Source organism: Felis catus, chromosome B4 (assembly GCF_018350175.1).
Source record: "Felis catus isolate Fca126 chromosome B4, F.catus_Fca126_mat1.0, whole genome shotgun sequence".
NCBI classification, from domain to species: domain Eukaryota; kingdom Metazoa; phylum Chordata; class Mammalia; order Carnivora; family Felidae; genus Felis; species Felis catus.
In genome coordinates, this window is record NC_058374.1 from 19,397,402 (window position 1) to 19,412,537 (window position 15,136).

The 15,136-nt window shown below is 40.1% G+C and overlaps 1 protein-coding gene across 1 annotated transcript in view; it reads left to right on the forward strand.

Moving 5' to 3' along the window:
- The window catches only part of PLXDC2 (plexin domain containing 2), a 448,003-nt gene extending 433,071 nt beyond the window's left edge, over positions 1-14,932 (forward strand). The window contains exon 14 of the mRNA XM_003988142.6: positions 11,360-14,932. Coding sequence (XP_003988191.2) covers positions 11,360-11,476 — 117 coding nt within the window. The 3' untranslated portion in view covers positions 11,477-14,932. The remainder of the gene's footprint in view (positions 1-11,359) is intronic.
- Positions 14,933-15,136: the final 204 nt, after the last annotated feature.

Sequence of the window (15,136 nt, forward strand, 5' to 3'; positions counted from 1 at the left end):
AGGGCAAGAAGAAGCAAATTACTCAACTGTACCTTGATATCTATGGATTGGTATGGGGGTGACTTTAATGTAGATGCAGGTTAGATGTGACAAGCTTTAAAGAACTATGTAATCTGGGGCGCCTGGGTGGCTCAGTTGGTTGAATGTCTGACTCTTGATTTTTGGCTGAGGTCATGATCCCAGGGTTGTGGGATAGAGCCCCCCATGTCGGGCTCTTGCTGAACGTGGAATCTGCTTAAAATTCATATTCTCTCAATCTCTCTCTTTCTCCCCCTCCCCGCCCCACTCTCCCTTCCCCTTCCATGTGCTCACTCTAAATAAATAAATAAATAAATAAATAAATAAATAAATAAATAACAAAGAACTATGTAATCCATACTTGATTCTGCAAACAATGCAATCAATTTTGTAATAAAGAAGTAGTTGAAAATGGTGGTACGGAGGGGACTGGAGAAGAAGCTAGGAGAGTAAAAAAGCCCTTATAGGAGAGTTCAAGGCTGTGTCAGCAGTCCATGTGCAGGTGACAGCTGCAAGTGGAATTAGGGTACTGGTGCAGGAACAGAATGGGGCCAACTCAAGAGCCACATGGAGGAAGAAGATAGGGTTTGGCAATTTTCACCTCCTTTGTGTCAGAAAGTGCTTTCAATCAATGATCTTTGATTCTCCCTACTTCCCGATGACGTCTGCAAATGTAGGCATTCTTATATACCTATTTTATAGATAAGGTAACGGAGATTCTAAGAAACGAAGCAATTGCCAAAACCCCTATAGCTGAGTAGTGGGAAAGGTGGGGAGGGTATCCTGATTCTTTGCACTGAATATATGGGATGAAGAAGAAAGGATTACAGATAACTCCAAAGCTCAAAATCTGAGCAACTGAGAAATTACATTTTTTAGCAACAGATTTAGAAATATCAGAAGATGAAATTAGTTTAGGAAGGAAAATGAGGAGATGAACTTTAAGCATGTTTGTCTTACGTTGATGGTCCAATCACAGTTGACCCTCTCAGAGAAATCAACTGAAGAGAAAGAATGGATTGACATAAAGCAGTCAGGTGAAAAAGAAAAAATGGAAGTCACAGTAGTAGAAATTGAAACCCAAGAGAATAAAGAAGAATGCTATGGGGAGTAGACAGATTAGAGCATTTGTGGATAAATGTGTGGATAACACGTGGATAGGGTGCGTTAACAGCTAGTGTTTATAAAGCAGGAAAGGAGGGGCGCCTGGGTAGCTCAGTCAGTTAAGTGTCCGATTTTGGGTCAGGTCATGATCTCTCGGCTCCTGAGTTCGAGCCCTGTGTTGGGCTCTGTGTTGACAATTCTGAGCCTGGAGCCCGTTTGGGACTCTGTGTCTCCCTCTCTCTGCCCTTCCCCTGCTCATGCTCTGTCTTTCTCTCTCTCAAAAATAAATAAACATTAAAAAATATTTTGGGGGGACACCTGGGTGGCTCAGTAGGTTAAACGTCTGACTTCGGCTCAGGTCATGATCTCACGGTTCATGAGTTCAAGCCCCACATCGGGCTCTGGGCTGATAGCTCGGAGCCTGGAGCCTGCTGCGGATTCTGTCTCCCTCCCTCTGCTCCTCCCCTACCCCACTCACCCAGTCTCTGTCTCTCCCTCCTTCAAAAGTAAATAAACATTAAAAAGATAAATAAAGCAGAAAGTTTAAGAAGGGAAGTAAAATAAACAAGACACAAAAGAATTGTTTAAAGTGCTCTAGAGAAGTCACAGAATGAGGGGGACAAAAAGGTACTAAATTGGCAATGAGATCATTTGTAACAGGAGAGAATGCAGATCCAGGGAAGGGCACAGGCGCCAGACTGAATGAAGCCTGTAAAAAATGGTTTTGAAACGTGAAGGCAGTGGATTCAGTCAGACACTCAAGAGGTATAGTACTGCAGATACAAAGAAACATCAAATAGAGGGCTTTTTGATGTGAAGTGTAGGCATGAGGTAAAGAAACAATGAAAGGAGTGTTTCAAGGCACCAACGGAGGAGGGAGGGATAAGTAACTTCATAGCACAGACAGCATGGAGTAGGAGAGGCAATTAACTGCAGCAGAGGAAGAACGTCTTTTCATTTCAGATGACGAAGGATGAGTAGATGTAAAGGCATTAATGAAGAGAAAGGGAAAAGGATTAGCGTCTTCCTAAAGGCTTAGTCTTCCCAGGGAAGAAATGGTGATGATCTACCAGATTCAGGGAGGGCAGTATGGGGTTGGATGGAGTTTGGATGTATCACAAGGATTTAACAAGAGAAAAGTAATCACTGACTTCCCAGTTAACAGCGTGTGATTCTTTGTGGCTGGATTAATCTGAACATGTGACCTTTTTCTGTAGTAGTTGGGACTGCTTAGGGTCTGGAATGGGAAAACATAGAGGATGAGGATTTATGACTGGGTTTGATTGTCATACCAATGAGGATTGATCGTCAGAGGAGGGAACAGGCAGTAAGGTGACTGGCGGGCCACCATGGAATTCAGGCCGGCAGAAATTGGGTAGAGCTTGGATGAGACCAATGGAAGGCAGTGACCCACAATCTGAAGGATTCAGAGACCAGGCTGTGGAGGGAACTGTTTAGAGATGATAGAGAATGAGCAGTAAAGAAGACATAGAAGTGGATATTTTCAAAAGATGGGGACTTTTATTCTGCTCTCTGTCTTTATAGTCAGTCTGCCCACAAGCGTCTACGATGACCCAGATTCAGTTGAAGACCGCTTTCCTCAAAATGCATGGAATTCATTGTCAGATATTTTCAGCAAGCAGATACTTGATTTCAAACCTCTTCTCCGTGCATTTGTAGCTTATACTGTTGGTTAGCTCCTATTCAAGCTTTTGTAGGCAAATATCCTATTTTCCTTGAATATGCTATAAATGTCTTGAGTTCAGGGCTGTGTCTTACATATCGGTGCTTGTATAGTAATTTTATTGGCTGACTGAATGCATTTACAGCCACACGCATTAAGTAATAGTCACTCTCTCCCGTCATCCTCGCTTGGGGCAACAAGATGGCCAATAATGAGTTGAAGTCAAGAGGAGGAAAGGAAGTCAAGCAGAAAGCTTGTCACTCAAGAATCTGGAAGCTTGTGTCCCTCGTGGGGCATAAACTATAGAGCAAGATCTATGCAAGTCAGCACAAACACTTATTTTCAGTCTCCTTGTGCACCGCAAGGTGAACCAAGGGAAGGGCATTGAGACCAGTCTATCCCCGCTGCAGGTAATAAGGGGGTGCATTGTCTATAGAGAATGGAATAATTATAATAAACCTGGCTAAAACCAGGTTAGTGTTTCATCATCACCGTGTGCCTGAAATTCTAAATTGTGTCAAAATCTTTTGCTCATCTCATCGCTAGCAAGTTGATTCAGTTACTGTCGAGTTTTACCAACATAGTTTATGTGTAAACTTCCAGCTAGTACAGTTTTATGACATATCCTTTAGTAAATATTGTCTTCTATATGGAAGTTAATTCAACGAACTCTGGGTTACACACAGCTAACCCCTGATCGCAGACTCAGCCACATGCATTCATTTAGGGAATAAACTCACAAGAATCTGGAGTCTTTTGCGCGTGTTCAGGCTTAGCGGATCTCCAACCCATATAGGGCCACATATGTCTGTGTTAAAACGGTAGATTCTCATTCAAATAAGAACTTGAGAAAAAGAAAAGTAAATAAAAATAAATAAATAAATAATACGCAAAAAATAAATAAAACAGCAGATTCTAAGTGAAGCATGATGACACTGTGGTTGAGAAGGTGAAGTAAGGGAACTTTAGTTGCTTCCTTTCTGTTACCACAAAGCACAGATCATTCTCTTGAACATTGCAGAGTTGACTCATTTGGCAGTATTCCTTCGTGTGTCTTTTTTTCAAAAATACATTAAGTCATTTGTGTTTTCTCTTTTTTTATGGTAACATTTATTTCATTTTTCATCTGTAATGTTTGTCACTGGCATGAGTATATCTAAGAAGTCTAAAACAGGAAGATTTTCATCTGTCTGCATTTCCCTTTTGGCCATTATTATTCATTTCATTTTATGGTTATTACCAAAAATAATGTTGTCTTCAAGAGGAGGGAAATGTCATGTAACATTTATTCTAAGAATACTTCAGCTTTAGGGGTGCCTGGGTGGCTCAGTCGGTTAAGCATCCTACTCTTGATCTCAGCTCTGGTCTTGATCTCATACTCAGGAGTTCAAGCCCCATGTTGGGCTCCATGCTGGGCATGACGCCTACTTAAAAAATAAATACTTTAGCTTTGGGAAAATGACATGAGTAATATGATGATTTTGTTAATCCCAGTGGACAGCTGTTCTCTACCTGCATTGAGATAATTTTCATCTTGGACATGTACTATGAGGATACTAACCAATTTTTCAGGATCATCCATAGGACAGTTCTAGAATGAAGACAACATACCCATGGAAAGTGGTGATTATAGCTTGGAGAAGAGGCAGCTACAGGACAATAAGACAACTTCCATGTGAAGAAAAGCAATGAAAATGAGCTGAAAATATGTAAAAGAACACCCAGGCTCTGCTTCACACAAGAGTTATTGCTTGTAATTCTTGGCCACAGCAGAAGACAGACAAATCAATTTGAGTTACTCTTTTTAAGGAAAAAGTGACTTACAATTCATGGAACAAGGAGGCACAGCCCAAATAGGAATAGTTTATTTTAATTAGATTACAAGTTTGACTGGCCGGGGCCTGAAGCCATTGTGTTTCCCTATAGATAGGGTGGCCAAATAAAATATAGGACACAGATAAATTTTAATTTCAAATAATAAACGAGTAATTTTTTAGTAGAAGTATGCCTGATGCAGTATAGTTTTGGGAAATTACTCACCATTTATCTGAAATTCAAATTTAACTGGTGTTTTGTAATATTCATTTGCCCAATCTGGCAACCCAGATTTATAACTTAATAGAACTTGTGTTGAAATAACGTTCAACACAAATTAAAGGGCATAGAGAATAATTTGCATTTAGAAGTAATGAAAAAGAAAAAAAAATTCCCTCCCCTCGGACAGTTTGGTGTTATCACAGCTAAATACGTATGGAGAGGTTGACCCAGATGTGTGCACGCATGTTCAGTTCCCACAGAGGTCCATTGGAGACACACAGGAGATCAAACATCAGTATTTCTTCAACCACCCACTTTTAAAGAATGCTCCTGTTTGAAGAGCCTGTAGACCGTCATCCCAGCTTGCTATTCACTGTGTGTGGTGTGGACCGACAAGCAGTGTCAGCATCGCCTAGGACATTATTGGAAATGCAGGGTCCCAGGGCTCTCCCCAAACCTGAATCCGAATCTGCGCTTTAATGAGATCCCTTGTGATTTGTATGCAGAGCTAAGTTCGAGAAACGTGCATTTAGTTCGATAGTTGCCAGAACATGCCCTGAGATGGTATGGGATGCAGAGGCTCCCTCGGGACTCAGGGAGGGTTGTGCAAGCAGGGCTCTGTCGTCACAAGGAAGAGAAACCTATTCTCCAGGCTGCTGGTGGGGCTTCCAGGTAACATTTCATGGGAACAAAGGCTCAGTGGCTTAAGGGTTTTTTTTCTTTTTAATTAAAAAAGAAAAAAACAAGTTTGAGAAACAGCAATCTAGTTCATTTTACCTCCCAAGCGGGGAAACCGAGAAGCAGCGAAACATACGGCTTTGCCTCAGTGCTGTGCTGGGACGTGCCAGGTCTGTGATGCTGTGCCAGTCTCACCATCCCAGCCTCTGTCCCCTTCCCTGCAGTTCACCGAAGGAAACGGCCCGAAACACTAACAGTTTCGGAACGACTGCTTGTCAAGCGCCATCACACATCACTGGTGTTTTCTATCTGGGCCTCGAATGGCCACGTTTGCCCCTTTCCTTTAACGCTCCCACCTATAACCTCCTTGCCAGAGCTCATCTAACCCACAAAACATCTCTCTGCTTTTTGTGCAGTTCTGTACACGCTGCTGACTGAGGGCGCCCTGCAGCTTTGTTTGTGGATATTTCAGCTAATTATCTTGCCACAGACCATTGAGACCGATCTGGATGACGGTTCAATTAATAGTTCTGAGGGAGTAATTAGGGAAAATACCTGTTCTCACAGCCCACGCCAGTGCCGACGTATCTACATGAACATGTACTCCTGAATGTGATTAATCACATAAATAATTCTCAGAAATGGAAGTAGAGATCACCCACGCATTACACCCAGCAATGTTTTAAGGCACGACATCCTGAATCTCTGTAATGAATTAACATTACGGTCTGGTTTGAATTTTTCAATTTTCAGCGTACATCCAGCTCTGTTAGCAAGTGACCCCGTGGCCCCTATCAGTTTCTATAACAATGTGAATTAGCCATTCTAAAAAGAACACAGATTTGGACATATCTAAAGCCTCGAGTAAGAAGTATAAACGCCAGGTTGTGACCCATCATGCTTCATGGCAAAGCCAGACATCATACCCAGGTTTCCAGACTTCTTGTCTTCTGGATAGGTGCCTCATACTATACCAGCGACATTCAAGATTTTTCTATGAGAACTAAGTCATCAGTCATTCCATTACGGTCCTAGAACTGCCCTGTTTTTCTCACTCATAAGGAAATCTCTGAACTGCAGATTGACCTAGAAAAGCAGTTTCAGCTAGGACTAATTTATATAGATTTCCATTAAATCTAGGAATCTTGGAAAGTTAGCGGAGGGAGGCACGAGGGAAAACGGTAGAAGAACCATGACACGGAGAAGTTTTTCAAGTGTTTTTTGTCTCCCCAGTGTTAAAGTGAGTTATCTCAGGCAAGTGGGTAAGAGGGTCCTGTGATTTTAAAGATTTTTTTTAAATTTTTTTAATGTTTATTTATTTTTGGAGAGAGAGAGAGAAAGCAAGAGAGACAGAGTGTGAGCAGGGGAGGGGCAGAGTGGAAGGGAGACACAGAATCTGAAGTAGGCTCCAGGCTCCGAGATGTCAGCACAGAGCCCAACGCGGGACTTGAACTCACGAACCGTGAGATCATGACCTGAGCCGAAGTTGGACGCTCAACTGAGGCCACCCAGGCTCCCCCCAAGGGTCCTGTGATTTTAGAGGAAAAACCTTTAGAGGAAAAACCTTAATTGGGGGCACTTGGGTGGCTCAGTCGGTTGAGAGTCCGACTTTGGCTCAGGTCATGATCTCATGGTTCATGAGTTCGAGCCCCAAGTCAGGCGCTGTGCTGACAGCTCAGAACCTGGAGCTTGCTTCGGATTCTGTGTCTCCCTCTCTCTCTGTGCCTCCCCTGCTCACACTCTGTCTCTCTCTCTTAAAAATAAATAAGGATTAAAAAAAATTTTTTTTAAAGACCATTACTTGAGTTGTGATATGTGAAAGCATTTTAGAAAGGAAGCAGAATTTTGGTGAAGTTACTGCTCTTTGTCCAGCTTTTTTAAGGCTAAGATTGAGATATTAAGGAACTGTGAAGGAATGTAAAATCATATCAAATTTTTAAGACCCTGGTGCGTGACATTTGTTGGATTTTGTTATAAATTTTAAGGTATTATTATGGGGTAGAAATGCCCTTTCTTTTAATCTAATCGAAGTCTGTAGAAGCAATCATAAATTTTTCACTTTTGCACAAATAAAATACTAGTGTTGAATAATTTTGCGGCTAGATTATACCTATTCTATTTTGTTCATCTTTGGATGTTTATTTGACACCTGTGTTCAATCTTACCTTTTCAACCTCCATTGAAAGTCCCTTTCTTCTGAAATGCTTGTGTTTTCCATATGGAAAGCGTGTTCTATACTTTCTTTGGTCACATGTCCTTCAACACAGCAACCGGCACCATACTAGACATTTCAAGTGTTTAGTAAATAATTTGTGTGTTCTCTTTTGGCCCAATAATTCCACTTTTGAGCATTTATAAAAGGAACTGACCAGAGATATTCGCATCAGGTTATCAGCAAAAATACTCATTATAAGATTATTTCTATTGTCAAAAATTGGGGGGGGGGGAAGCCTCAGAATCAAACTGACTATATAAATGATTCAGTTAGAGGTAATATGCTCTACAGATATTTAACATAATACTGTACAGGGATAGTTTGCAAATACTTTTCAGTGTGTGCTTAAGTGCAAAAAAAAGATTTTATAAATCTTTGTGATTTATGTGCAGTGATTTCATGTTCCTAGAAATGGATATAAGTGACATACACCAATAGTTGAACCAAAGTACATGTAAATGGTGAGCTCTCTAGTCATTTTAATTCTTGTTGGGGTATTTCTTTTTTTTTTTTTCGTACAACGAGTAGTAACAAGTTAAGAGAATTTTTTTCTTAACGATATGCATTTAATTCAGAAAATAAGTTTGCACTGCGTTACGAGTGGAAACTTCACTGTCCGACATTTTTGTACTTTCTATTTTGAGTACCTCTGTGATGAGCTCACAAAGCACATGACAGACTTGACCAGTAATCCTCCAGTCTTTCACCTAAGACAGAAAATTATTAACTTAATGATTCTGACTTATTAACAGGATGCTGAAGTTGCTGGTAATGTTATATGTTTAAGACTGAAACAAACATAGAACCATGGTCACAGGTTTCACATGAGTTGTACTCAGAAACCATTGGATTTGAAGACCCAAATGTTATAGTAAGGAGAATTAACATTGGAAGTGGGTAGAATCTCATTTTAAATCTTGGCCCTGCCATTTGCTATCTTTACAGTAATGTTTGTGCAAAATGTAAATGATTCAGTTGCATTTTAATGCGATTATGTATGTGAAGCACCTAGAGTAAAGTATGAAGTACAGCCAAGAGCTTAATAAAATCTAACGTCCACAAGCACCATCATTATCATTTCAACAACTGTGCTCCTTTTATTTAAAAAAGAAGTTTTAGACAAATTTGACATGTCACACTGTATAAATTTAAGTTGTATACCACGTGGCTATGATCCATTAATAAAAGGTTGTAACAATATTAGCACATTTTATACTTACAGTAAGTATTATCTATATTCAATATACTATACATTAGATCTCTGTAGCTTAACAGTTGTTACAAGCTTAACACCGTCAGTCTTATCCCTCCAGCCCCATCTCCTGTTAACCACTGTTTCATTTTTTAACAGGTTTGACCGTTTTAGATTCCACATAGAAGGGATACCATACAGTACTTGTCTTTCTCTGACGTATCTCACTTAGCATAACGTGCTCAAGATCCATCCATGTTGTTGCACATGGCAAGATATCCTCCTTTTTCGAGGCCGAGTAACATTCCATTGTGTATATGTACATCTTTTTTACTCACTGATCCATTGATGGGCATTTCAGTCATTTCCGCATCTCAGCTATTGTGAATAATGCTGCAATAAACATGGGAGTGCAGATACCTCATCAAACTCCTGTTTTCATTTCCTTTGGGTGTCTGCCTAGAATTGGAATGGCTGGATCATATGGTAGATCTATTTCTAACTTTTTGAAGAACCTCCATGTGTTTTCCAAGGTGGTTGGACAAAACTACAATCCCACCATCATTGTATAAGGCACTGTTTCAGCACGTCTTCATTAGCACCTGTTGTCTCTTATTTTTTTTTGATGATCATCTGTGCACCTTTGTTTTTTAAGTTTATTTATTTTGAGAGAGAGAGAGAGAGAGGGAGAGAGAGAGAGAGAGAGAGAGAGAGAGAGAAAGTGTGAGTGGGGGAGGGGCAGGGAGAGAGGGAGACACAGAATCTGAAGCAGGCTCCCGGCTCCAAGGTGTCAGCACAGAGCCCGATGCGGGGCTCGAACCCGCGAACCACCAGATCATGACCTGAGCCGAAGTCAGAGGCTTAACCAACTGAGCCACCCAAGTGCCCCTGCGCACCTCTTTAAGTCACCTACAGCACAATGTCTTTATGTGCACTGGGTTGTACATTAGGCCTCGTTCACAGGGCTGTACTTGCCAGCTGGACAGGTAGAGATTAAGGGCAAAGGCATAGTGGTGCTATTGACTAAGAGAAGGACGAGGGCGGCTGTACTCCAGAAGCCCAATTATGAAGTAACTGAAACCAAAGTGGGGGTTCTAACCACCGAGCAGATTGACATTTTTCCACATGCCGGAGTGATCAGGAGTTATAGTGTGCATCTCCCTAAAAATGTTCAGTGTTTTTCCATCGATGATGAGTTTTAGCTCCAACAAAGACACCCTCTCTTTGTCTTCACTTCTTTTTCTGGAGAATAAGGATCATTCCGTTTCACTTACACTGTTGGACTTAATCAGCTAACAAATATAAAACATTCTGACCACATAATGTTACATAGGCAGTAAATAATATTAGTAATAGGCGGAATGTAATTGCCTTGATTGGTATTTTTCCAGAAAGTAGAGCTAATACTCATTCCTACCTGATGTGAAAATTCTTCTACACCCATTAATCATTGCCCGTGGAATGGAGCTGGCAAATCTAGAAAGCTGCCAAGTGCCAGTATATCTACACTGATATTTAACATTTTTCACATTAAAATTCTTTAGGTAGAAATAAATTGTAGACAGAAATAAGCCTCCTTCAGTACTCATTGTCTCATATACTCCAACATGGCAGGCACTCTGATAAATGGAATAATCGTTTCTAGCGTCACTGGGGCCGTGACATGCGTTTTAGTGTCTTTTGCTGCTATAACTTAATAATTCATTTCAGCACTTCTATTTGTAAATCAGAGAAGGTTTGTTTGATGGACAGAGCGCTGGGGAGAAGTGCACTTCCTTTGTCAGAATAAATAAACCGTATTTTAGGATTACTGTCTACCTGTGCAATTATTCAGTTCATGGGCTTGAGATCGTCTACGCCCTCTGATGTCGGATTCTGTTTTCAGGGCACGACATCTGTTCATTTTCAAGCACAAAAAGCCACGTATGGGAAGTCAGCTTTATAAATAATTTCGTAAGGTATCATGTGATTTTCCTTTTAGTTTGTTTACCAGAAAGTCTAGCACCTAAGTTGAAGCCCACTTCTAAGAACGGTGCAGAGCTGTATGGCCTTATGTTTTCAAGCAAATTAATAAATAAAATGAAGTGATTTTTTTTCTAGAGAAGAGGACATGTCAGTGGCTATATATTTCAGATTTGTTTTTTAATACAGTTCAGTGTTTTCTCGTTGTACTTAGACACTTATAGAATCTTTTAGACATAAATATGCATGAGGCGTAAACTGTGACTTTGAGAAACTGTCATTCCTATGGGGGAGGTGCCAACAGTATCATAATCAAGATGCAAGCCTGTGTAATTCCAGCTTTGGTACTAATACGACATAATTCAGTGCAATGCAAAATTTAATTCGGAGGTTCATCTAAAATATTTGGCAACTATTTTTCTTACGCCCATCACCCTGGTATTCATTATTTTTGCATTTTCTGTTTCAGAGACGCCCGAGCAGATGGCCTGCGATGAAGTTTCGAAGAGGTTCTGGTCATCCTGCCTATGCTGAAGTTGAACCAGTTGGAGAGAAAGAAGGTTTCATTGTATCAGAGCAGTGCTAAAATTTCTAGGACAGAACAGCACCAGTGCTGGCTTACAGGTGTTAAGACTAAAAATTTGCCTATACCTTTAAGACACATACAACACACACACACACACACACACACACACACACACACACACACAGGAGCCCTAAGCTGCTGTAGCCTGAAGGAGAGGAGATTTCTGGACAAGCCCAGCCCAGCCCAGGAAGGGGGGAAAAAAAACAAACCTAAAATTTATGCAAGGTACCACTGACCGCTGAACATAGAATTCCCTAATGGGATGAATCTATAGTTCACTCAGAACATCTCCTGTGGATTTATCAGAAGTATGACAAGATTACAGTGCTATTGGCTTAGGTGCAGGGTTGCAAAGGGATCGAGAAAAACAATAATAATAAAGCTTTAGTTCATGAGGGATCTACACCTTTGCTTCAAATATTCTTCTCTAATGTCTCAAAGATAACGGTGTTCCAAAGCCTGAACCCTTTCTCTCAAAAGAGCAATGATGAATGTTTCAAGATTGCTAAGAAAAATAACTGACTCCTGCAGGAGCAAAAACAAACAACAAACAAACAAACATAAAACGAGAGATTTTCTATCTTTCCACCAGACGTGTGGCAAAAGGATTTTGTTTTTCTGGTCTAGATCCAATGGTCCCAACAAGTTCATTACTTTACAGAATGAATCTTTTATCCGTGCAGGACGTTCACACTATGCCTCCCTCTTCCTCGTTAATGAATGTCCTTTCTATGGGCTGTGACAGAATTGCCAAACTCAGCTAAGGATTAGGAGAGAGGGAGTGGCACGTGAGGTTTTCAGCTCTCCTGCCTCGGAATAAAACACTTCATTATTTTTAAAGAAACGTTGCCTCCATTTTCCCAACTATGAAATCCTATGAAGCCACAGTTGCTCTTGGCTGAAGGAAACAAGAGGAAACAATACAAAGACCTCCTTAATTGTTTTTCAAGCAAAAATGTTAAGGAATTCTAAACATATGGGGGATTTTTGGCTTTTTTTTTCCTTTTTACTCTGTGCCGGTTCAGTACTAAAGGCCCATTTCATTGTCGATTCCTGCCTGAGAAAGCCATTCAAGTCAGCATATCCCTGGCGATAAAAAGAATGAAAGAACCCTGCTGAATCATACAGTAATTTTCTTTAAAGCACATAGTAGTTACATAAATATATATATAAATATATTTTTGTTTATAACTAACACAAGGCAGGCTCTTGTGACTCAAAGAGTGCATTTTGTCATCAAGACAAACCACATGCAAGGTGCGTTACTGCATACTTCCATAGAGTTGTAAAATAATCCTTAATATTAGAATATTTTTATGTCACTCAGCAAAAGTGGTTGGTTCAATTAGTCGCAGTGCCGATCATTTTCCTGCCTATTTGAGCCACCCTTTCATTCATATCAACCCCTTCCCTCCCTGGCTAAATAAAGCAGAATGCTCCTTAGATGGATCTGTCATCTGCCCCGTCATCACAATCCAGATTTTGAAACTTCTCCATGAATGAGAAACAGTAAGGCATCGCTTGAGGAGGAAAGTGGTTAATATGTATACTGAGCTCCCAAAGTTGAAATTCAGGTACTGTGTGTACAATTTCATCCACATCTCGACCCATGAAGCTGACGTCCTGTGCCAAGAAGTTGCAGGCGCTTATAGGGTCCAGTGTCCCACATTTGCAGATTCAGGTATCCGGAAGCAGAGATGTATTGTAAGTAGCACTTTACTAACGCTTAGCATCTGTACCCAGTGTCTACCTTGAACGACATCAGTCTACTAACAGAGTATCGTAGTTTATCTTCACAGCTGTCTGATGTAAACTCGTGCCATCTTCCATCACATATATTTTGCTTTACGTTTTTAAATACTTGATGAGGATGATACTTTTTTCCTAACCTGCTTAGTTAATCATTGAGAAAAAAAAAAAAAAACCTAGCAAGCAAGATGATTGAAGGATGTGATGACAATCTCTGCTGTAGCTGCATTCACTCTCTATGAAATATCCCAGCTTATTTCTGTGGAGTAGGTTTGGTCGGCTAGCAATAACCAAATGACATGCCAACGTGACTGGTGCAACTGGTATTCTACAAAGACATAAGGAACAGGTAGACGATTCCTTTTAGGATAAGATGACGCTTCTTCCACTAGCTTCTGTGATAGGTGTGGCTTCCAACAGCAGTTGATTGACAGTTCTATAAATCTTGTGTACATATCCAACTCCTTGCACAGTTCTTTGAAGTAGCAGTGTTCTCTTTATTCCCTTCAGAGCTTATCTTCCATTCTCTATTAAAAGAATTGACAATTCTGTAAAAACAAACAAACAAACAAACCAAAACCAAAACGAAACAAAAACATGAAACGCTGTATTGTTCAGTGAACTAAAGCACCAAATAACAGGGGAAACTTTGGAAGTGTTGAGAAAACTTCCTACCAAAACTAGAAGTTAAAGGTGGTAAGAAGTTTCTGCTGTATATGAATCTTTTAGTGGTAAAGGGAAAAGGCTTGCTAATCCCTTTTTTTTTCCTGAAATTTTTATTCTGTTTTGTATTTCTGGTTTGATCCTGGTGCCCATTTACTGCAAAGGAAGAGCAAACGTACATGATGTTTCTGGAAATTCAGAATGGACATTGATGCTTTGGACTTTACATACATTATGTATTAGAAAGGATGCATCTGTAAATTGCTTAAATACTATGAACATAGCAGCGAGAGAATAACAATTTTAAAAGGTAAGAATAGCAAAAGATACATACAAACTTCTGAAGAAATCAGGTAGTTGGTGCTACAGAGGAAATAATATTTGGTGATTAGTTAAAGGTATGAAAAGTCAAGGAAAAATATCTTAAGGCAACCAGATGGCACTGACCACAATGTTGGTTTGTTTGTGAAGCATTTGGACTTTTAAGATATACTAACAAACAGAAAACTAAAGTTCAATGATAAAGTACAGTTTACCCCCAATTATTATTTTAGTTTGAGATACCTAGGGCATTTGCCTCTCTCTCACAGGTAGCTTCTAGACTTGTGCTGTCCAGTATCATCTCCACAAGCAGAATGTGGATACTTAAATTTAATTAACATTAAACTTTTAAAAAAGTTCAGTTCTCCAGTCACTAGTCACATTTCAAATGCTCGATAACCACATGTGGCTTCTTGGCTTCTATATTGGGCAACACATAGCCTTCCCATCGTTACAAAACAACTCTACCACTCAGTGCTGTAGAGGTCTTTCCTTTTAATTCCCTCTCCTTGAACAAAAAGGAGAAGGAAGAAAAAGAGAGGGTTTGGAAGTTCTTGGGGATATCTAAGTGTTTTTGATCTCGGAAAGGCAGCATGGTATGAAGAAAAGAATGCCAGCTGACACAGCTTTGAGTCTCCACTGTGTTATCTTGGGAAAAATCACTTTAACTTCCATGAGGTCTCAATTTACAATTTTGGAAAATAAAAATATTTTTGTTCTGCCTCCCTTGCAAGGTTATTATTATGCAGATTGGCTAAAGGTACAGATGTACAGACTTTTAAGACCTTATGTCAATGTTAACCCACATAAAGCACATCCTTAGTCCAGCATCAGCACAAATTTGCATTCAGAGGAAAACAAGTCCATCAATCCTAAAAGCATTCAAAGACAATCAAATCAATACATGTCTGGAGAAAATGCCAAAGG